The 23,521-nt window shown below is 47.5% G+C and overlaps 1 protein-coding gene across 6 annotated transcripts in view; it reads left to right on the forward strand.

The window, feature by feature from the left end:
- RAP1GAP2 (RAP1 GTPase activating protein 2) overlaps positions 1-23,521 on the forward strand; it is a 242,911-nt gene that overhangs the window by 155,445 nt on the left and 63,945 nt on the right. For 5 of the 6 annotated variants that reach the window (XM_084823044.1, XM_084823042.1, XM_084823043.1 and 2 more), the window contains 2 exons: positions 15,463-15,498; positions 19,399-19,443. In XM_084823044.1, the coding sequence (XP_084679170.1) occupies positions 15,463-15,498; positions 19,399-19,443 (81 nt within the window). Of the gene's footprint in view, positions 1-2,309; positions 2,496-15,462; positions 15,499-19,398; positions 19,444-23,521 lie in introns of those variants that run through there. The other variant, XM_084823045.1, reaches the window with a different exon arrangement.

Here is a 23,521-nt window from a genome sequence, read left to right on the forward strand (position 1 = left end):
CGTAGCGGGCGCTATTTGCGTTCCCCTTATCTTCGCCGTCTTAGTCTACGTAATTATTTACGTAGAGTAAGACGGCCCAAAATAAGGAATGCAAATGGCGGCGGCCATAGCCGCCGCCATTTGCGTACGCCTTTTTTTCTTTTCTTTACCCAGACGTTTTAGGCTACGTAAGTTTTTATGTAGCCTAAAACATCTGGGTTAAAAAAAAGAAAAAGGCGTACGCAAATGGTGGTGGCCGGCTGTAGCCGCCGCCATTTGCATATGCCTTTTTTTTTTTTTAACCCGGATGTTTTAGGCTACGTAAAAACTTATGTAGCCTATGACGTCTGTGTAAAAAACAAAACAAAACTGCCAATGGCGGCAGCGGCAGCTGGTCAGAAGACCAGCCGCCGCTGCCGCCGCTGCCGCCACTGCTGCCACTGCTGCTGCCGCCGCCGGAGCCACCGCCGCCCGGAAGATCCGCCCCAGGTAAATCGCGTCCTGGGGGGATCCGCGGGGGGGGGGCGGGGGGGCAGGCCGTTCCGCCACAGATTTTGGGGAGCCGAATGCACTGGCATTCGACCTCCCCGAGATCTGTGGTGGAATTCTCTGCCATCCCTAGTTTCGGGTCACAGCAGCCATTGTTTGCCAGCTGGCCCCTTCTCCCATTGTCGATTATTCTCTCACTTTTTCTTTTTTTTAAAGCAAACATAGTGTAATGAAGGCAATTAAAGTGAGTTTTAGCAGTCTGCTGTCATGTTGCGACAAGGTGAGAGGATTTCAGGCTCTTTTCCATGGCTGGCGCTTGCCCTTTTAATCAAGCCAGCCAAAACCAACAGCTTAAGTTCATCCCCACTTGTAAAGGGAAAGTGACAGTCTTCTAAATCAAACGGGGTCGCTGGGTTTTTGCTGCCATGTGGCTTAGCAAAGTAGGAAAGGAAAGGTTCCTCCTCTGCAAGCACCGAGTCATTGCTGACTCCTAGAGGGATGCCGTTTTCGCTGGCGTTTTCATGGCAGACTGTAGAAGGGTGGTTTGCCATTGCCTTCCCCAGTCGTGACCACCTTTCCCCCAGCAAGCTAGGTACTCATTTTGAGGTGGGGCTAATCTTTCTTCTTCTTCCCAGGGTCCATTAGAAACACTACATTTCCTTGATTATTAGGAATTAGGGCCAAGGAGATTTTCCTTCTTCCATTCCTTTATTATTGGAAGCTGTAGAGGAAGGGCGGTATAAAAATAAAAATAGGAATCCAACCTGTGGAATTTGCTGCAGACTGCCCCCTCCTTAGGCTGCATGGAGTCCGTGGACTTTGGGATCTTTTTTTTTTTACTTTCATTTAGGCAGATTTATTCGTAGGAAGACAATGTGCATTTCTGCTGAGATACATGCCATCCTGGAACATATACACAGGGAAAAGTTGAATGGAATGGGGGACAATACTCGAAATGTTACATACTAGGGTAGATCACATATATTGTTGCAAACCCCGTTACAAAATTGTTTCTGTATTTTTCCGCATAATGGGGAAAAAATGAATCTGTGAATGGACGCTGGAATGAACAACACTGCACAATCCACAAAACACACACGGGACGGTTTCTCAAAATTTGGACATTCCTATTTTGGAACGTGTTTTACATCTTCCTGTTAAAGATGAGGAGCTTGTGAGAAAAAGGAGGTGACAGCCCTAATTCAGTACCGTAAATATGCTTGAATGCACAGGGATTCACATCTAGACTTTTAAGAGCAAAGCATTCAAAGCCCTGGGCCTGGATGGACAAACCTGCCAGTTTTTGGTTTCACCCACATTCGTTAATCTCAAATTCTTTCCTTCTCGAATATGGAGTCATTTGCAAATTTTTGGTAAATTCGTATCCCAAATGAACTGAGATGAAATCCCCCGCCATTCCTAAATGGAATATTCCTCATGGTTCTTTAATTCTTTAGCTTTGCTGTAATTCAGGAACCTTTTGCCTCCTCTCCTGCGTATATTAAATTCTCTCTCTCTCTCTTTCTCTCTCACACGCGCGAGCGCACACACACACACACACACACACCGTGCTCTCCCTGCTAACAAATATACTAGTATGTTTGCATGAATGTTACATCACGAGACAGCTTTGATCTCATTCCAGCCTGCGAGATGGAGGGAGGCAAAAAAAAAGAGAAAAAAAAAGGCCCCACACAAACATAAAAAACCCTTCTCTTTGCTTCGCTGTGAAATATTGAAGTGTGTTTCCTGCACAACCTGTTTTGGGTGCTCTTGCCTGGTGACTTGGCACGCCCATTTAACCTGTAAAACAGCCAGCCTGTGATGTCTCTCTTAGAGAAACATTAACAAAGGGAGGTTTGGGGGAAAAGAGAGCACAAGGCTGCATGGACGATCAGGCTGCCGCCTGGCTTCGGGAGAGCTCCCCCAAAAGACGGTGCGCGGTTCTGGATGCACGTCACGCTGGCTTGGGTTGGTGGAAGGAGCGGGCCGTTGGGATAATGATGGATCTCTTAAGCAGCCTTCTGGTGAGTGCTGGCCAAAGGAGGTGGACTCAGGAAAAGGACTTCAATGCGCGCTGTTCATTTCTTTGACCTTCTGCTAAATAACTAAGATCTTGGCTACATTAATTATGTCAGCTTTCCCCAACTGAGTGCCCTATGGGTGTGCTGGACTACAACTCCCATAGTCCCCAACCAGCAGGCTGGCTGGGGTTTATGGGAGTTGTAGTCCAACACACCTGGAGGGTCCCTGGTGAATGCTGCATTATGTGAAAATTAGCAACATGTAATCCATATCTCTATCATCTCTCTCTCTCTCTCTCTCTCTCTCTCTCTCTCTCTCTCCATCTGTCTATAATCTTCATAATTCTGAAGCCTTGGACAGAGAAACCTGCAGGCAGAGGAATCTGCAGGGGCTTGTAGAGCCTCTGAATGCCTCCTGTTCCTCCCTCTGTTGTTCATCTCTGCTTATCTTCTCTTCCCTGAGTGGCATATTGTTCTAGTAGTGGGGGACCTAGGACCTTCCAAATGTCATTGGCCTCCAACCCCCAGCAGCCCCAACCAGTATAGCCAATGGTCAGGGATGATGGGGATTGGAGTTCAACAACCTCTGGAGGGCCACCCTTTCCCCGCCTCTGCCCTGGAGTACACCATGTGAGGAAACACCCTTGTACAGATGCGTCATGTGTGAAAGCAAACTTGTGACTAGGAATGATCAGAAATCCAAAGTGAGCTTGGTTTGAATTAGAGATCCAATTCCGGTGTGGGTCAAATGTCTGGGAATTGGTGCCATTTAAGGAAGGTGTCCCCACCATGCCAGGCCGGGTCTTCCCTCCACAGCTGTTCTCCCTGTCTCCTGGAAGCCTTCGAAACTCTTAAGAGTGACACTTTTCATGCAGTCAGTAGAGCATGCAGCCGAGATCTGACCGTCCTTCTAGGAGGAATGGATTAGGGAGTTCCTAAATGAGTTTTTCCTTCATTAAACATTTTGTACTGTGACTCCGGGTTGAAACCACCTCCTGTACCTTAACAAGTAAAGCAAAGAGCTTTTGCCCTGGGACTAGAGAGCAGAAGGGAAGAATCCCCTGCCACCAGGGAGGGCTCAAAGTCCTGCTGGGAGGTTCCCCCCCCCACTTCCTTAGAAGAACATCCCGGCAAGGGGAAGACCAGCAGGCCCCCTGGAGCAGGGGAAGAGCAGCTGCAAGGAGATTGCTCCCCCCTCCCTGCCAGAAAGCACGTTCAGTTCCAGCGGTCATTTGACCCTGGGACTGCAGAGCTGAAGGGAGGCACATGCTGGCCCCGTCCTTCAGCCAGGAGACTAAGGCCTGATGATGCCTGTGTGTGTGAATTTGAGTTGTGTTGTTGTTGTTATTATTATTAGTATTCCCTGTTGATTCTAGTTGTAAGCCACCTTGAGAATCATTTGATTAAATGAATAAATACCGCCCTGAGATCCTAATGATATAGGGCAGGATACAAATGTTTTAAATAAAGAAATAAAATTTGATTGAAAGGCAGGGTATTAATAATAAGAATACGAAGAAGAAGAATACGAAGAAGAAGAAGAATACGAAGAAGAATACGAAGAAGAAGAATACAAAGAAGAATAAGAATAAGAATACGAAGAATATGAAGAATACGAAGAAGTATAAGAATACGAAGAAGAAGAAGAATACGAAGAAGAAGAAGAATACGAAGAAGAACAAGAAGAAGAAGAAGAAGAAGAATACGAGGAAGAAGAAGAATAGGAATGCGAAGAAGAATACAAAGAAGAAGAAGTCAATGTCATCTCCAGTTAAAGGGATCAGGTGGCAGCTGATGGAAAAGATCCTTCTTACCCCAAGACCCTGGAGAGTTGCTGGGGGTCAGAGCAGACGTTACTGGGCTAGCTGGACAAACAGACTGAGCTGGCAGAAGATCCGATACCACAGGGAGTGGCGGCTGGTGGCTTCGATGTCAGTGGGGCAGTGAATCTGCTCTGGGTTTGAGCCAGAACCAGTTGGAACTCAAAAGGAGCTCTCCAAGGTGCTTTGCATGTTCAATACCCTTGGATAACTTTGCATCTTGGAGAGCTCCCTTAGAGTTCTGACTGGTTCTGCCTGCAACCAGGAGCAGATTCACCGCCCCACTAACTTCAGAGCCACCAGCCTCCACTGACCACAGAGGCATGCAGTAAGATGTTATGGTACAATGAAAATGCAGAACTCTCTTCAAACTCAAAATACGGACCTGCCAACTCTCAAGTCGCGTTAATTGAACTTCCGACCCACTCACTTGGTTTTCTTCCCATTCACGTTGCCTGCCCCAAACTTCCTTAGATAAGGTTATCGGCGAGGAAGGTGACAAGGTGGGCAAGAGCTGAGCCGTCTAGACCTGTTTGCAAGTAGGGATGGACACATTTTGTCCCCTTCCACCCCTCTAAGGTCCTGTGTGCTTGCTTTGCTCTGTGGGCTGTGAGTACGAGCATGGGGGGAGCCTGGAGGTGAGAACCAAGCACCGTGGGACCAGCCAGGAGTCAGGATTGAAGAGGAAATAAGTACTGGAGGGTAAACTAAGAACTAGGGCTGAGGTGCAAGCCAGGGGTCAGGACCAAAGAGCAAGTTGGAACTGGAGGACAACCAGGAGGCAGGGGCAAGGAGAAAGCCAGGAGCTGAGGTGGTTCTATACCGGGGCAAGTGCAGAAGTGACCCTCCACCTGTCCCCCACCCACTTGCGGCAGAGAGATCCCCCCACAACCAGGTATATGCGCATCTGCCAAGTGCCAGACATGATCTTCTTCAGTCCTCCTCTGGCAATATCAATAGAATGTTGAACATCTGCCCTACCAGCCACAGTGGTTACCAGCCATCACTGCCCAGGAGTCAAGACTGAAGAATAAACAAGGATGCAGAAACAGAGCAGAGCTCTGGAAGGCCTTGTTGCTCAAGCAAGGCCCAGCCGGAACAGGAAGGCCTCTTATACTCCTTCCTGACCAGCAGGATCCAACAATTAACCTAGGTGGGTGGAGTCAGGTTAGAAGGTTGTCCTGAATGGAGGGGAGTGGGACCCAGTGCCCTTCTTGGAGGTGGCCATGAGGCTGTAGCCTCAGAGCTGATGGGGCTGCTACTTGAGTACTGTGCTCAGCTTCTAAATGGGTGGCTGTGTGCAGTGTTGTCACAGGGTTCAGAGGAGGGCAACGAAGATGATCAGGGGACTGGAAACAAAGCCCTATGAGGAGAGGCTGAAAGAACTGGGCATGTTTAGACTTGAGAAGAGAAGACTGAGGGGAGGTAGTATAGCGCTCTTCAAGTCCTTGCAAGGTTGTCCCAGAGAGGAAGGCCAGGATCTCTTCTTGATCATCCCAGAGCGCAGGACACAGAATAATGGGCTCCAGTTACAGGGTGAACATCAGGAGAAACGTCCTGACTGTTAGAGCAATACGACAATGGAACCCATTCCCTAGGGAGGTGGTGGGCTCTCCCACACTGGAGGCATTCAAGATGAAGCTGGAAAGCCACTTGTCAGGGATGCTTTGACTTGGATTCCTGCATTGAGCAGGGGGCTGGACTTGATGGTTTCATAGGCCCCTCCGAACCCTGCTATTCTATGATTGTATGATTGTATGATTCTATGATTCTATGACTGATGGTCTCACTCAGTAGGAGGCAGCTTCCTACAGCTCAATGTTTCAGACTTACAGAGGCTCACAAGGATGGAAATGAGGGATGGTTCTTTGCAACTTGGGTGAAAAATGCAGCTTAACAGCTTCGCAGCAACATATGGGAAGGACTTGGCTTTTCAATGAAACTGGAAGCCGGGGGGAGGAAGGGAAACCACTGCCTGCAACGTGTAGATCTGATAAGTTCTGTATTTATATAAAGTGCTTTATTTATAGAACATTTTTAGCATTAATGGACACAGCTGGTCAGGCCTGTCCAAAGCCAGGAACAGAGACTGGTTGCCAGAGAGGCCTTTTTGCCTTAAGCAGGGCTACGGGGGATGTACAGTAACTTTGGGAATACACTGTAGGTGTGGTTCATGCTTTGGCCAGCAGCCGAATCTCTCCTGCTGTGAAACGTTGAAGACGTTGCCAGCTGCTGTATGTTAAGAAATGTTACAGACGTACCTTTGTCTCCATCCAGAACCAAGAAGCAGGATTTCCAAAGGGTCACATTTCTGAGGTCTTGCAGTGGCAAAGCATGTTGTTTAGGGATCGGGGGCCGGGGGAGGGTTGCCAGGTTCAGGTCTGTAAATGGACCTGGGAGTCTTGTTAAAGGTAGGAATGGGCAAATCTGTAAATTTTAGGTTCTCTCTCTTTCTCAGTCTTAAGTGCAGTTTATCCTAAAGGTTGAGAAAAAAAGTTTCCATGAAGGGTTGTACACATTTTTGTGCGTATTTTCCCTAATATATACATGTTTCTACACCATTTTGCCTAATATGCACTTTCTTTGCAAGCTGTTTTCCTAACATAATGCACTGTGGAATGTTATTTTCGTGAATATATGCGCTGTTATGTGCACAAATATACAATTCCTTTGTGCACATTTTTGGATTGGAGAATTCCATTGCAAAAATTCAGAGAAGTGCTGGGGAACATGGGCACGAGGGTGCTGTTGCACTCATGTCCTTCCTGTGGGCTTCCCACAGGCAGCTGGTTGGCCACTGTGGGAACAAGATGCTGGACCAATTAGAAAAGGGAAAAGACGTCATGCATTACGATGGTACTATTTCCATAATATACATCAAGGGTTCTCAGGGTATGGAACAGGCATCCCTAGGGAGGCTTGGAAGTTTTCCAGTGAAGGTGAGCTCTCCCAGCCCCGATCCCTGGTTCTGCTGGGTGTTTCTCTTGGTTTGTCCAGGGGTCAGAGTTACAACAACAAAAGGGACCAAAATGATCGAGGGGGTGGAGATCGTTCCCTGTGAGGAAAACTGAAGTGTTTGCGGCTTTTGAGCTAAGATGGCTAAGGAGGAACAGAATTGAAGTTTATAAAGTGATACATATAACGTGGATGCAAAATTTGCCACCATTTTTGGTTCTGCCAGTTCATGCATGTCCTCCCACTACATTTGCACACTGATAAAACCCTGCAAAAAAGCAATCTCGTTGTGACCATACACATGTCCATATCAAGATTGCTTTTGTTTTGTTTTATCAGCACACACACCTGCATCAACACTGTAGAGACGGGGAAAGATGTAAATGAGCATTAACATTTTAAGGAGGATACCAGCAAAGTGGAGTATGTCCAGAGGAGTGTGACCGTGATACTAAGAGGCCTGGGAACTGCATCCTATGAGAAACAGTTGAAAGAGTTAGGTATGTTTGGCCTAAGAGGAGATGATTGAGGGAAGATGCTATAAGCAGTTTTCAGATATCTGAAATGCTGTTATGGAGAAGATGGAGCAGGCTTGTCCTCTGTTGTTCCATGGGGCAGCAGTAGAACCAATGGGTGGAAATTGTACGGACACAGGTTTTGTTTAAAAATTAGAAGTTCCTCAGCTGGTGGGGCCATTGTGATTTGGAGTGCTGGCTGCAGTGTGGCTGTGTGAATGCCTGTCCCATTCCCGCCAACTCTGAGTTGTGTGGTTAGATTCCCCATCACCCCAGATTTTGGCTAAACATTAGGAGAAGCTTCCTAACCATAAGAGCTGTTTGACAGTGGAGCTGCCTTGGGAGGGGGCATGCTCTCTGTCCCTGGAGGTATTTAACTAGGAGATGGACAGCCATCCATCAAATTGTTACATTTGCACCCTGGATTCCACATCCAACATTGAGGAAGGGGTTGGACTGGCTGACCTTCGAGGTCCCTTCCAGCTCTAAAATGATATACCACTGCACCTGATTAGGCATGCTACAATCCCATAATTCATTTGAGAAAGTCTTGTAGTTAAATTGGAATTTAAAAGGCGCTCAGCTTGAGCAAACTAGGGATGCATGGATTTTGTAAAAGCTGTTCTGCCTGCATTTCACAGATAGTCAGGTGCCTTTAGTTCCATTGTCTGCTCATTGACGGAATCGGATTTTTTCCAATTTCCCGAATTTGGGCAAGTTTGCACTTGCAAAAATGCTCATATACCGTCCAAAATGCATACCCCCCCCCCCATTTTCATGCTTTAGCTTTTGGGAGAAATGCACTTTTTTGGCAGATGTGCTATTTATTTATTTATGTCATTTCTATATAATTTTTTTACATCTTTTTCTATGACTAAACTTGCATAAAATTCCAGAAAGTAAAAAGAAAAGAAAAAAAATACGCAACTCAGGAAAAGCCAGTCCACTGTGGAATTCATGGTTCGGATTCATAGGAATCTGAACTCATTTGATGCTGTTGCAGATTTCTCCAACATCCCTAGAGCAAACTGGGTGTGTGTGAGGAATTCCGGGTGGTGGTGGTAATTTCCCCCTTCCCTAACCCTGTGTATAAATAAAGAGATGTCGATCAACCTTGTGAGCAAACAAAGGCTGGATTGAAAGATGTCAGAAAGGGTGGATAAGAGGACAAAGCTACTTACCTTCAGCAGTGCTTCCCAACAACTCCCCCCCCCCACGCCCTTGGGAAGAAAGCCGTGTTTGTTTATTAGGAGTGTCCCAGTATTTGACGAGACTCCTAGGACAGCATTTCTTTCTTTTGCGAGGAGGGCAGCTTAGCTTCCTGAGAAAATAAACCTGCAATCGAATTACCTTGCTGAAGGAGATGACCTTGCAAATGACTGGAAAATGCAAGATGTGATGCTACAATAATCTAGTTTGGTTGGGCTGGCTTGCTGGAACCGTGCCACTAATTTGCCTAATGGTCTGTATCTGCCTTGCCTTTGGCTTCTATTTTCCAGTGAGACTGTCGTGCCGCCTTACATGATCAGGCATGGGTTTAGGGACTGCCGTAACCTCTTCTTGGCTTTCTGGCCTTACTTCTCCTTGATCCATGCAGGCTGTCCCAGAGTGAAGAAGAGTGTTCTTTCTCATCTCTGTGACCAAGGTTCTTAAACGCTAGGGATGTACGAAACACTTACCTGGTTTCATCCAGGGACATCCGCAGTGGGGGGGAGGCACTCTGTCCCTCCCCCCAAAATCCTCAGGGGGGGGAGGCGATCTGTTCCTCCCCCCAGAATCCTGCCCGGCTGGCTCCACTCCGCGGCGGCTCTCTGGAGCCACCAGCCAGGGCCATCTGCAGCCAGAGTTCCGGCTGCAGACAGGCTGCTGCGGACGCAAATGGCGGCCGCCGTACCGGCCGCCATTTGCATCCAGCGAAGCTGCCGTGATAGGCTACATAAGTATTTACGTAGCCTATCACGGCAAGCCAACAAAACAAAACAGCATACGCAAATGGCGGCGGCTACGGCGGCTGCCATTTGCGTTCCCTATTTTTTGCCGTTTTAGCCTACATAAATATTTATGTAGGCTATTACAGCAAAAAAAAGGGGAACGCAAATAGTGTAGTGGGCGCCATTTGCATTCCTCCCCCCCCCCCCGCCGTAATAGCTTACGTAAATATTTATGTAGGCTAAAACAGTGAAAAAAAAAGGAACGCAAATGGCGCCCACTACGCTATTTGTGTTCCCCCTTTTTTCACCGTAATAGCCTATGTAAATATTTACGTAGGCTAAAAAAGCGAAAAATAGGGAACGCAAATGGCAGCTGCCGGAGCTGCCGCCGTTCGCGTACGCTGTGTTTTTTGGGTTTTTTTTTGGCTTGCCGTGATAGGCTATGTAAATACTTATGTAGCCTATCATGGCTATGATGAAGAAGCGAATGGCGGCCGCAGGGCGGCTGCCATTCGCAAGTCAGAATGGACAGCAGCAGGTAAGTGCTCCGTTTCGCATGCCTTTTGTGGGTTGGGGGGGCGGGGGCTTCGTTCCGCCATGGATTTTGGGGGGCCGAATGCACTGGCATTTGTCCTCACTGAGATCTGTGGCGGAATTCTCTGATGTCCCTATTAAACGCACAGGCTGCTTCTGATGTTAGGAAGCAACATGGGAAGCTGCTGTACACCAGGCCAGACTAATTAGGGATGTCAGAGAATTTCTCCATGAATCTCGGGGAGGCCGAATGCCAGCGCATTTGGCCCCCCGAAATTGGTGGAGAAACGGTCTGCCCCCCCGCCCCCCCCGGGACGGGACTTACCTTTTTCGAATGTCCCTGGCGGTGGCGGCTCCGGCGGCGGTTCGGCGGTGGTTCAGCGGCGGCGGCAGCCGGTCTTCTGACCGGCTGCTACCGCCACCATTTCCAAGTAAAACAAACAAACAAACAAACAAACAAGCAAACAAACGTGATAGGCTACGTAAAGATTTACGTAGCCTATCACTGCTGACTTTGAAAAAAAAAAAGCGCGTACGCAAATGGCGGCGCCCATGGGCGCTGCCATTTGCGTCTCTTAATTTGGCACGTGTAGTCTACGTAAACATTTACGTAGACTACGGTGAAAATAAGGGCAACGCAAATAGCATTGCCCTTATTTTCGCCGTAGTCTACGTAAATGTTTACGTAGACTACACGTGCCAAAATAAGGAACGCAAATGGCGGCGCCCATGGGTGCCGCCATTTGCGTACGCGCTTTTTTTTCAAAGTCAGCCGTGACAGACTACGTAAACATTTACGTAGCCTATCACGGCTGACTGCAGGGACGCAAACGGTGGTGGCTACGGCCGCCACCATTTGTGTCCCGGCAGGAGACGAGGTTTCGCGGCCGGAGGGATGGGGTGCCTCCCCCCCCGGCCAGAATTTTGGCAAGGAGGGATGGGGTGCCTCCTCCCCAGCCAGAATTTCGGGGGGATGGACGGCGCGCCTCCTTCCCACCGCAAAGCAAGCTTCGGGATCAGGTAAGGGACTTTCGTCCATCCCTACTATTTATACATTTAGGCTAGAATTGCTTCTACCATGCCTGACCCATCCAACTACACTGGAGGCATTAAAGACGAGGCTGGACAGCCATCTGTCAGGGATGCTCTGACTTGGATTCCTGCATTGAGCAGGGGGTTGGACTCGATGGCCTTGTAGGCCCCTTCCAACCCTACCATTCTATGATTGTATGATTCTATGATTCTATACAGTGGTTCAGCTCCACAATCTGATTCTCTGTTGCAATCTCCCATAATCTACTGCCCTCCAAGTGTTTTGGACCTAGCACTAGTACTAGTTATTCTCTACTCAGCATTGGTTAGGCCCCATCTTGAGTACTGTGTCCAGTTCTGGGCACCGCACTTGAAGAAGGATGCAGACTAGCTGGGAAAGGTACAGAGGAGGACAGCGAAGATGATCTGGAAATGATGTGTGCAGTTCTGAGCACCACACTTTAAGAAGGATGCAGACAAGCTGGAGAGGGTTCAGAGGAGGGCAACAAAGATGATCAGGGGACTGGAAGCAAAGTCCTATGAGGAGTGATGGAAAGAACTGGGCACGTTTAGCCTGGAGAAGAGAAGACTGAGGGGAGATAGGGTAACGCTCTTCAAGTACTTGAAAGGTGGTCACAGAGGGGAAGGCCAGGATCTCTTCTCGATCATCCCAGAGTGCAGGTCACGGAATAATGGGCTCAAGTGACAGGAAGCCAGATTCCGGCTGAACGTCAGGAAAAACGTCCTGACTGTTAGAGCAATACGACATTGGAACCAATGACCTAGGGAGGTGGTGGGCTCTCCCACACTGGAGGCATTCAAGACAAGGCTGGACAGCCATCTGTCAGGGATTCAGCCATAATTTGCACAACTTGGAGAACCTCCCTCCTCCAAATGAGCAAAATTCCCAGAAAATCCATGAACTGACCTGATTTGCTGCAGGTCGAAATGAAATCTAGGGGGCCAAGCCTAGGAAAACTCATCAAGCGCCACCCCACAAACAGATTTCTCTGACATCCCTAAGTCAATTTCACCATAGTATGGAAGACTGTGACAAGGTGGCCTGTGTGCCTTGCTATGTCTACCATTCAGGGGCTGCTGACAGGCAACTTCAAGGCCCAGCTCATCCTTCTGATGGTTCTTTATCTTTTCACCAGACTTGGACTGGAGAGCCCTTCAAATAGAAGGCACTTTCAGAATAGAGGATGGCCTTCTGGCAACCCTTCAAACAGAGGATTGTCCTCTGTAAAAAAGGTCGCATGACCACCCGACTTCTGTGTCAGGATGGGACTTTGTGCATCAACAGCATCTACTGCATCTCCTGTCTTGGCTCACAGCTCTTTCTCGTCAGCTGAAAACAGCCGGGAACTGATAGGTGGAAATAAGCCTACAGGTCATCCAAGGATTGTATAATGTGCACAGACACAGTTCACCATTTACAATAATGGCTTACAATCTAATAAACCCTGTACAAAAGGGGGGGGGGCAGAAGGGGAGTTGAATGAGGGAAAGAAACCCATTCCGGCATCATGGCCACTGCAGGGGGAAATTGTGGGAGGAGAGAGCCAAGGACTATTGGCCCAAGGAGGCCGATGAGAGAGGCCTCGCTGTCTCACATCTCCCTCTGCGGCAGGCTGGTGGCACAGCCACCGACAGAGACAGTTCTGGGAAGGGAGAAGCCCAATGGCAGTTGGCCCCAGCTGAGGCCACAGAAATTCTGAGAGCTCATTCTTAATTCTATCCCGTTGGCTGTACAGGATACTGATCAGACGGTTCTGCAGTTCCTTCAAGAGAGTGTGGCACAATCGCTCGCCATCGCCCGGGTAGTATGCAGATCGTATTTCCCACCTTTGCAGGGCCGGCCCTGCCATCAGGCAGAGCGAGGCGGTTGCCTTAGGCAGCAAATGCTGGAAGTTGAGTGTGTGTGTGTCTGGGGAGGGGGAGGCAGCACTGGGAGTTCTCCTGGTTGGTCCTCCTGAGGTCCCAGGGCCCTTCCCCTTGGAGGACAGAGTTGTGTGTGTGCAGCTAGGCTGCTGCCCTTGGGTGCAGGGGACGATGGTCTCCTCCCGGTGTTTACTGGTGTTGATGTAAAATTCCAATGGCAACCTGGCTATCTTCTGAACATGGAACTGTGGGAAGGGGGCACCATCTTGTCCTTCATCTTGGGCAGTAAAATGTGTTGGGCCAGCCATGCCTCGGCCTGTTCTCTCTGGGCAGCGGTGGGGATTGGGCCTAGAAGCAAAGATAGAGCAAGCGGGCGACTGCAACAAGGAGGAGAGGGATCCTCAAAGGGTTTCTTGCCCAAGCCCCCCACCCCTCAAATCTGGAGCCGGCTCTACCCCATTCCTAGACCAATATGGCACAATGGGGTGCAATATTTTTAGATAAATAAATACGTGGTTCATGAAAACCCAATGCATTTTTGATAGCATCCAACGTCAACTCACATGAAAAGGCTTTCAGGAGAGGCAGTCCCCACAGTTGACTGGGCATCCTCAAGAAATGGCCAGGATTCCTGCAAAACACTTGCTGTATCACTGTTGCTGGTTTTTTAAATAATAGTAATAATAATAATAATAATAATAATAATAATAATAATAATAATGGTCTCTCCCCAAATGGAATGTGGCTGTATGTAGACAATGTGGATAGGCATTTTTCTCCCTCTCTCACAATAGGAGAACCCAAAGTCATCTCATTAAGTGGGGGATTCAGGACAGATCAAAGGAAGGATGTCTTCACACAGTGCAGAGTTAAACTATGGAAGTTGCTACCACAGGATGTAGTGATGGCCACCAATTTGGATGGCTTTAAAAGGGGGTTGTTGGACAAATTCCTGGAGGAGAAGGGTATCAATGGCTTCTAGTCCCAATGGCTCTGTGCTACCTCCAGTACCAGAGGCAGTGAGTCTATGTGCACCAGTGGCTGGGGAACATGGGTGGGAGGGTGCTCTTGTGCTCATGCCCTGCTTCTGGGTTTCCCGTGGGCAGCTGTTTGGCCACTGTGTGAACAGAATGCTGGGCTAGATGGACCCTTGGTCTGATCCAGCAGGGCACCGTTTATGTTCTTGTGCTCTTACAAAGCAGCCTTCCCCAACCTGGCATTCTCCAGATGTTTTAGACGATAACTCGCAGCATTCCTAACCATTGGCCATGCTGGCTGGGGCTGATGGGAGTTGAAATCCAAAACATCTGGAGGGCACCATGTTAGGGAAAGGCGGTTATAATGAGTACAAAAAAGAAGAAAGGAAGTGCCAAGAAAAGGGGGACACCGAGTTACACAAAATTGCACGTCCTTGTTCATATGTATAGATCAAATTTTGAAATGGTTATCATAATTTAAATAGAAATCCAATCCATCTCGCCCTAGTGCAGACAATCCGTCTGCTGTCCAGGTGCTAACTGCAGATGGGCAACTTCAAGGCCCCTGCTCCCCTCTCCCTCTTTATGGTTCTTAATCCTGGGGGGGGTTAATCCTGGACACACACCAGACTCAAGCTGGACAGCACTTTAAATAGAGAACTGTCCTCTCTAATAGAGCACATGTGGCCACCCATAGTATGAAACTGATATTTCTGGGTTCATATATGAACCTACCCATACTCTACATACAACATCTAAGGTCCTTCTCCGGGTGCCTGCTCTGAGGGGACCTCAGAAGGTGGTAACAAGGGACAGGGCCTTCTTGGTGATGGCCCCCCCACCTGTGGAATCATCTCCCCGACAAGGCCCTCTTGGCACCAACAGTGCTGTCTTTTCAGAGCCAGGTTAAGACATTGCTCTTCTCTGGCATTTGGCAGCACATGATGAGTTTTGAATCGGTCCTGGATCTGCCTTTGTTTATGACTGACCATTCAAAGTTGCTTTTAGCTATATGTTGTCTTTGTGTCTACTGTTTGTGTGTTTTATGTAAAGGGCTTTTAAAATCAATATATTGTATTTTAATGTTTTGACTTCCATAAACCACCCAGAGAGCTTCAGCTATAGGCCAGTATAGAAGTGTTAATAATAATAATAATAAATAATGGTTGCTTCACCCTTTTGCTTATATTTTCTATTATTGTCTCATTGAAACAAGAATTGAACAATTGAAACAAGAAATATGAACTTTTAGATCACAGCTCTTTGTAGTTGTCATAGCACTGACTTTTTAAATTTTATTTTATTCCCTTCCCCACCCTCAGTCTGCAGAGTTCTTTGAAATGCTGGAAAAAATGCAGGTAAGTTACATACTACCAGGTGCAGCAAAATCCCCTCCCCATAACCTGCTTCTCTTTGGGGTGGTTGTGGTGTGAATGGGAATTCTCTAGTGCAGACTTTCTCTGGGACTGTAGGGAGGGGGAACAAAAGCAGCCCACAAAGACATTTGTGATCTTTCAAGGTGGGGATAAATGTTCATATATGAGGATGGGAGGGAGGGGACTTGCCTGATAGAATCAAGGTGACAAAGGGTTGTGATATAACCCTTTTTGTACTTATTATCATCAGATTATTAGATGTTTTCCGCCTGTGATATATGAACACTAAACCCCTCCCTCCTCCTGCCTCTATGCCTCCATCCAGTGGTGGCTGGTGGCTCCGATGTCAGTGAGGTGGTGAATCCACTCTGGGTTTCATTCAGACCCAGTCAGAACTAGTCAGAAATCTAAAGGAGCTCTCCAAGGTGCTGACTGCAGGAAATGCCATAAATCCAGAGAGGTGGAGAATCATGTACACCATCTGGGACTCCTTGGAGGAAAAGCAGGAGATAAATGTAACAAGGAAATAAGCAAATGATGATAAATAATAAGCCCTGCAATGTTTGGACCAGTGTCTTGCCCCTTGGAGAGCTCCTCTAGAGTTCTGACTAGTGATATATGAACCCCGCACTGTCTGGTCTGTGGGGGTCTGTAGAGGGGCAATCTGGGCTGCTTGGGACCCCATGGACTCTTCTGGAGTCCAGCTGCATCTGCTGGAGTTGGCAGAATGGCCCTCCGGCTCCCTATAAGGCGCGATACTGTAATGGCGCCTGCCATTACCCTATTGCGGGGAAAAATACAGCTGTAAATGGTGTATTGTATGCCATTTGATGCCGTAAAGCACTGATTTTGACATAAACACAGCCATAAACAGCCACAATTTAGGTCAAAGTCAGTGCTTTAGAGCCGCAAATGGTATGCAATACGCTATTTATGGTGGTATCTTTTCCTGCAATATGCTAATGGCAACCGACTTTAGCGTATCGTGCCTTATAGGGAGCCAGAGAGCTGCCCCACGGGAAATCCTCCAGAGCCGGAGGTAAGTGCTGCTGCTCTGCCACGGACTCTGGAGGTCAGATTCTTTGGAATCCAGCCTCATTTGAGTCCATGGCGGAATTCTCCAGCACCTCTAGTTCTGACTGGTTCTGACTGACACCTGGAGCAAATTCACCTCCCACTGAGATTGGAGCCACCAGCCTCCACTGAATGGAGGCATAGAGGCAGGATGGGGGGGAGGGGTTTAGTGTTCATATATTATTGGCAGAAAACAACTAATAATCTGATGATAATGACTACAAAAAGGGTTATTACAACCCTTTGTCACCTTGTTTCTGTCAGGTAAGTCCCGTCCCACCCATCCTCCACTATCTCCATTTCCTCCCCTTTAAATTTTCCCCTCCATTCTTCATTTCATATTTAAAGAGCAAAGGTTTCATGCCTGTAAATAATAATAATAATAATAATAATAATAATAATAATAATAAGCACAGGACCTGCAGGAAGCTGCAGCAGTTCCTCATTGTGAATGGGCCAACAGGAACATCATCACATCATTTTCAGGGGCATTCTTGGTTAAAAAAAGAAAGAAGATCTGGGGCCATCATCTTTTGTCAGTATTAATTTTATCAAGAACCTAGACCAACCTACCTGTTTTCTGAGATCAGCATCAGAGGCCCTACTTGTCTTGCTGCCAGTAAAAGCGACTAGGCTTCTAGGCATGAAGGATAGGATAGGGCCTTCTTGGTAGCTTCCCCGCATCCCACTCCACTGTCCCTGTTTGTGGAACGCTGCTCCAACCGATGTCCATCAGCTTCCTCCATCACAAGTAGGGATCTGTGAACTCACCCCCGTCTGGGTTCTCTAGACTCCTGCCCAGCCCCTGCCCCTGCTCGTCAGTGCCAAGGGTGCGCTCGAGCCCCTCCCACTTTCTGCAAGCAGCCCGCACTCACCACAGTGGCCTCGTCGAGCTCTGTGGTTGCTATGTCTAAAAAACCCAAAACGGCGATTGCAAAAATGTGCATGTTTTTTTCTGCGTGAAAATGCGCATTTTTGCGAATGCGCATATTCTGACGTGTGAAATGTGCATTTTTGTGAAGGCACACATTAGTCTGCATACCAAAATGTGCCCTTTCCGTAAAATATGCATTTTCGTGCATATGCAAATATGTGCATTTGCAAAGTGCGCATTTTCACATACATGAGTATGCACATTCGCAAAAATGCACATTTTCGTGTGCGTGCAAATTTGCGCATTTTTGCGATCGCCATTTTATTTCTCAGAAAATGGCAACCACGAAGCTCAACAAGGCTGCCGGGGTGAGCGCAGACCATTCGCCGAATGCGGGCAGGGGGGCGAGCAGGGGCAGGGGCTTGGCGAGCGGGGCTCAGGGGTGTGGGCAGGAGCAGTTTGGCCAGTTTCCTGGGCTGAATTGGGTGCCCACGCCATCCCTAATCACAAGCCTTCAAGCCCGAAAGACTCACCAATTTACCTTGACCTAAAACTGAGTTAGGATTCTCTTGGGACCATTGTGTGTATGGTACCTTCTGGTTTTAACTGTGTAATGTTGATGCTATCATTGCTGTTTTACTATTGTTCTTATTGTTGAATTATATTTTGTGGTTTTAGGTTTTGTTGCACACTGCCTTGGGCAGGTTTCCTTTCAAAGGCAGCTTATAAAGAAATGCATCCAAGTCAGGATGCCTCGGGGCTCCGCTCTACATAGCATCGTTCCCATCGGGACCTTTTCATGAGGCTGCTGCCAGGCTGCTGGAGCTTGTTTCAGCTTCTCCAGCACCTCCCATGCCAAGCAGGAACAGTGGGTGGGAAACAGCCGTGAAATGTATGTGCGGCATTTTGCACAGCTTTCATTTCCACAAAGCAACCCCAGCCCATTCAGTGGGGGCAGGCGGGTTTGGCTTCAGCAGGGCAGTGAATCTGCTCCAGGTTTCAGTCAGAAAGGCCAGTGCTATTTTGGGCTGCATTAATAGAAGCATCGCTTCCAAATCCCAGGAAGTACCAGTTCCCCTCTACTTAGCACTGGTTAGGCCTCATCTGGGGTACTGTGTCCAGTTCTGGGCACCACATTTTAAGAAGGATGCAGACAAGCTGGAGAGGGTTCAGAGGATGGCAGTGAAGATTATCAGGGGACTGGAAACAAAGCCCCGTGAAGAGAGACTGAAAGAACTGGGCATGTTTAGTCTTGAGAAGAGAAGACTGAGGGGAGATAGGATAGCGCTCTTCAGGTACTTGAAAGGCTATCCCAGAGAGGAAGGCCAGGATCTCTTCTCGATCATCCCAGAATGCAGGACACGGAATCATGGGCTGAAGTGACAGGAAGCCAGATTCCGGCTGAACATCAGGAGAAACGTCCTGACTGTTAGAGCAATACGAAAGTGGAACCAATTACCTAGGGAGGTGGTGGGCTCTCCCACCCTGGAGGCATTCAAGACAAGGCTGGACAGCCACCTGCCGCGGATGCTCTGACGTGGATTCCTGCATTGAGCAGGGGGTTGGACTTGATGGTCTTGTAGGCCCCTTCCAACCATACTATTCTATGATTCTAGAACTGGTCAGAACTCTGACTTTGCACCTTGGAGAGCTCCTTTATTGTTCTCACTGGTTCTGACTGAAACCCAGAGCAGATTCACTGCCCCACCCACATCAGAGCCTCAGCCACCAGTCTCCACTGAGCCCAATGCTATATCTGTAATTAGGGATGTGCACTCAGATCCTCGGCGATGTATTATTTATTGAATTAATTTGTTTGTTAAATTTATACCTCACCTTTTCCTCCAAGGAGCACCAATATGGCATACTTCATTCTCCTACTCTCCATTTTATCCCAAAATAATGTACCTAACCACTCCCCCCCCCCCAAACAGGCACCGAAATCAGAGGAACAAAGAAGTGGAAACCAGAAAAATAAGGTGAGTTTCAGTATAAAACTCTTACCTGCTCCTGCATAGATCTCACACACGGAACCTGCAACAAAATGTTGCAGTGTGAAGTGCTTCTGTTCAGGATTCAAGCTTCTCCATTCCATTCCTCCCCTCCCCATTTTGGATTCACATAGAACAGCACTCTCCACCTGCACACTGGAAATAGAAAGAATTATTTTCTCCATCTAGGAATGTGGCTCCTCGTCTTAAACAAACCTCAATTCCCTGAGTAGTGAATATCCCAGGCGTAGTGCTACTGGGTTTAGTGTCCTTTAGAGGAGAGAATACTGAAAGCACAATGCATTTTTTTATCATTTCAGTTTATTAACAAATTTACAAAGGGAAAAATAACTGGAAACAAATAGGTTCCTGCATTTGCTATTCAGAAGCAAAAGCTTGGACTTCCCACACAGTTCAGCAGACTACGACCAGTCCAGTTAACTCCATCTAGAAAGTCTCAGATCTCTAAGAACATAAGAAGCCTTCTGGGTCAAGCCAAGGGTGCATCTTTAAGGTGTCAGGAGACTCAAAGAGGGGCTTTGGCAGCAGGGACCCAGCCGCCTTACTCCCCGTGCTTTTTGAGTAGGGATCTATGAGAATTTTGTTTCTGTTTGCAAATCATCAGAACTTGCCCTGTTCGCAACCTCGGATGTGAAAGTGAGTGCATTTCCCCCGAAAAAGCTCACACATTCCTGAACTTGCAATCACGTTTTAAAAAATTGTTTTTTTTTTTTTTTAAATGTGCACTTTAAAATGCACATCCCCCTGCCCCCGGGATGCCCATTTTCACGCTTTAGGCAATGGGGGAAAGTGCACACTTTTGAAAAATGCACATGGAAATGCATGCTTTCTCCTTTCAATCGAAAAGAAAAAAGAAAAGGCTGCAAATGGGAGTGAGGCACACTGAGTTTCAAGGCAGAGTTCTCCGAATCTTGTCGAGCTCAAGCGTCTCCAGTTCTCCCAGCCCTACCTTGGAGCAGCTCTCATGCTGAGAGACGTATCGGTCTAACACAGCTGCCCCCAACCTAGTGTCCCCCAGATGTGTTGGACGACACCTCCCATCATTCTGAGCCAGGCTGGCAAAGATCAGCATCGCAGCCCAACGCGGCCTGGAGGCATGATGTTGCAGAAGACTTGTCTAATGTTGGCTACGTTGCACATGCTCAGATTCATTCCTGACACAGGGAGCCTGGCAGGTGCCGAGAGAGGTGTCTGTGGGCACATTGGTGCTCGCGAGGGCCACGTTGGACACCCCAGCTCTGTCATGTCTCTCTGTCATGTCCAGTGGTGTGGTGGAGGGGGGACACAACGGAGCTCAGCTCGGTGACCTTTCTTTTGTTCAGAGCAGCGCCAGTGATGTCGTCTGCCAAAACACCAGGACATTTGGTGCGATTAGTACTACACCAGGAGATCCTGATTTGTTGTGGTACAGTCTACAGAACACTAAATGTGAACAAAAGGTCTTCAGCAGGATGAGATGCAACTTTTCACTTTTATTTAGGAGTGCAAACGATCTTTCAAAGAAGTGTTACTATTCAAGTAACAAGTGTGAAGTGGTTACTTGAAGAAGGCCAGAAGAAAAGGCCTGAAGTAACCAGCTTCATCTTCTTTCTTTCTTTCTTTCTTTCTTTCTTTCTTTCTTTCTTTCTTTCTTTCTTTCATTTTCATTTATTGCATTTATATCCCGCCTTTTTTCCTCTCGCAAGGAACCCAAGGCGGCTTACATTCTCCTCCTCCTCTCCATTTTATCCTCACAACAACAACCCTGTGAGGTGGGTTGGGCTGAGAGTGGGTGACTGGCCCAAAGTCACCCAGTGAGCTTCCATGGGGGGACTAGAACCCAGATCTCCTGACTCCCAGTCCAGCACTCTAGCCACTACACCGCATTGGCTCTCAATTTCATTTCATTTCATTTCATTTCTATACCGCCCAATAGCTGACGCTCTTTGGGAGGTTCACAAAAATTAAAACCAAACGGCACACAACAAAACAATATAAAATATATAAAACATTAAAACCACAGTATAACAATACAACCAGAAATGAAACCAGAATAAAACCCAGCAGCGATGCAGAGATTTAAAATACAGATTTAAAACAGCAAAGCTAAAAGTCTAAAAAGCTAAAATGCTAAAATGCCTGGGAAAATAAAAAGGTCTTCACCTGGCGCTGGAAGGAATACAATGAAGGTGCCAGGCGAACCTCACTAGGGAGCTCATCCCACAGCAGGGGTGCCACAGCAGAAAAGGCCCTCCTCCTAGTAGCCACCTGCCTCACTTCCTTTGGCAGGGGCTTCTGGAGAAGGGCTGCTGAGGATGATCTTAAGGTCCAGGCAGGCATATTTTCCCTGCCACCTGGCTTCCTCGGTGCTAATTTCTTGCAAACAACAGTAAAATGTGAAAGCCTCATTATCACATTCTCTTGCCAGACCAAGTAGGGTCCGTTGTGATTATTTGTAGGCCACTTTTCCACACTTTTCTAGCCAGTGTGGTCTAGTGGTGCGAGTGTTCGACTGGGAGTCTGGAGACCCGGGTTCTAGTCCCCACTTGGCCATGAAGCTCGCTGGGTGACTTTTGGGCCAGTCACAGACTCTCAGCCCAACCCACCTCACAGGGTTGTTGTTATGAGGATAAAATGGAGAGGAGGAGGATAATGTTAGCCAACTTGGGTTCCTTGCAAGAGGAAAAAAGGCAGGATAGAAATGCAATAAATAAATAAATAAAACTCCAGGCGGCTCTTGTTAGTGGGCCCCTGCTGGGGTGTGGGTCCTTCGCAAGTGCCCAACCATGCCCACCCTCCACGCCATCCCTGCCTCCAACACTGACGGCGAAGTGCGGAATACTAGATTAGATGGATCTTTGATCTGATCCAGCATGGCTTTTCTTATGTTCTAGATCTCAGGAAAAATGCCAGGGCTTTATGGACTGCAGACTTGAACTGTGCAATGTTTGGCCTTAATGCTTATTAATATCAGCATTATGGGAGGAGGGGAAAAATCCATCCTCTTTTTCCATATATTTTTAAAAGCCATGCAACATAAAGGACTTATATGTAAATATAGTCTGATCTCAGAAGCTGAGCAGGGTCAGCCCTGGTTAGTACTTGGATGGGAGACCTCCTGGGAATCCGGCTGCCTGCACTGAGCAGGGGGTTGGACTCGATGGCCTTGTAGGCCCTTGCAACCCTATGATTCTGTGATATAAATATAATAATTTCTATGATATAATCCTTCTGTTATGTTGTTCTATCATGTCCCCCTGTCTTTTCCAGCTTCCAGCTACACACTATTTCTCCCCCAGCTCACTCCAGTAGCTGAAGAGTGTTGCCAACCAAAGGCAGGGGGGAGAGATTTCCTATCTTCAAGGGACATCAGTGTTCTTTTGTAAAGTCCTGGACCATCCATTAGTTGCCTATTCACAGTACTGCAGACAGCCAAACTCAGAACAATGCTGAGATGGTGCTGGCAGAAGGATTACAGCATTACTGAAAATCAAGGCTCTGATTAAAAACGCGGGAATCAGTGCGATCTGTAGGGAGTGCCCCTAATCCAGCATTGTGTCAAGAGTCTGTTTTTCTCCCTCTTTTTTTATGCCCTGAGCTTTTTCTTTTTTAAAGGCTTGGTTCTTCCAATATGATGCTGTAGAGCTCATGCTCATAAATAATATAGATTCAACACGACTTACTTGCAGTCAGCTGCTAGAAGGACTTGAAAGGAAAGATGGAAGGAAGACCACGTACTAATTTGTGGTTGATTCTTTCTTCTCTAATCTGCAAACTAGAGCTGTGCGCAAATGGCCTCTCAAAATTCTCCAGAGTATTTGTGGGCAGAGAAATTGGGGGAACAATTTCGCCGAATTTCTCCAAGGGGAGGAGAAATTCTCCAACAGTTTCTCATAGACAGGACTCACAATTGGCAGGGCTTGTATAGCACAGATTCTTTCTTTTTTCCTAAGGGTTTTTGGGTTTTTTTTTCCTGCTGCCATAAGTGTTCAGGCTCCCACTTCTCTGCATTGTTCTCAGGGCATTTTATAATTCATTTTGATGGTGTTTTTGAGCTTACCTAATC

This window comes from Heloderma suspectum, chromosome 16 (assembly GCF_057233095.1).
Source record: "Heloderma suspectum isolate Gila_16-S chromosome 16, 16-S_ref, whole genome shotgun sequence".
NCBI classification, from domain to species: Eukaryota; Metazoa; Chordata; class Lepidosauria; order Squamata; family Helodermatidae; genus Heloderma; species Heloderma suspectum.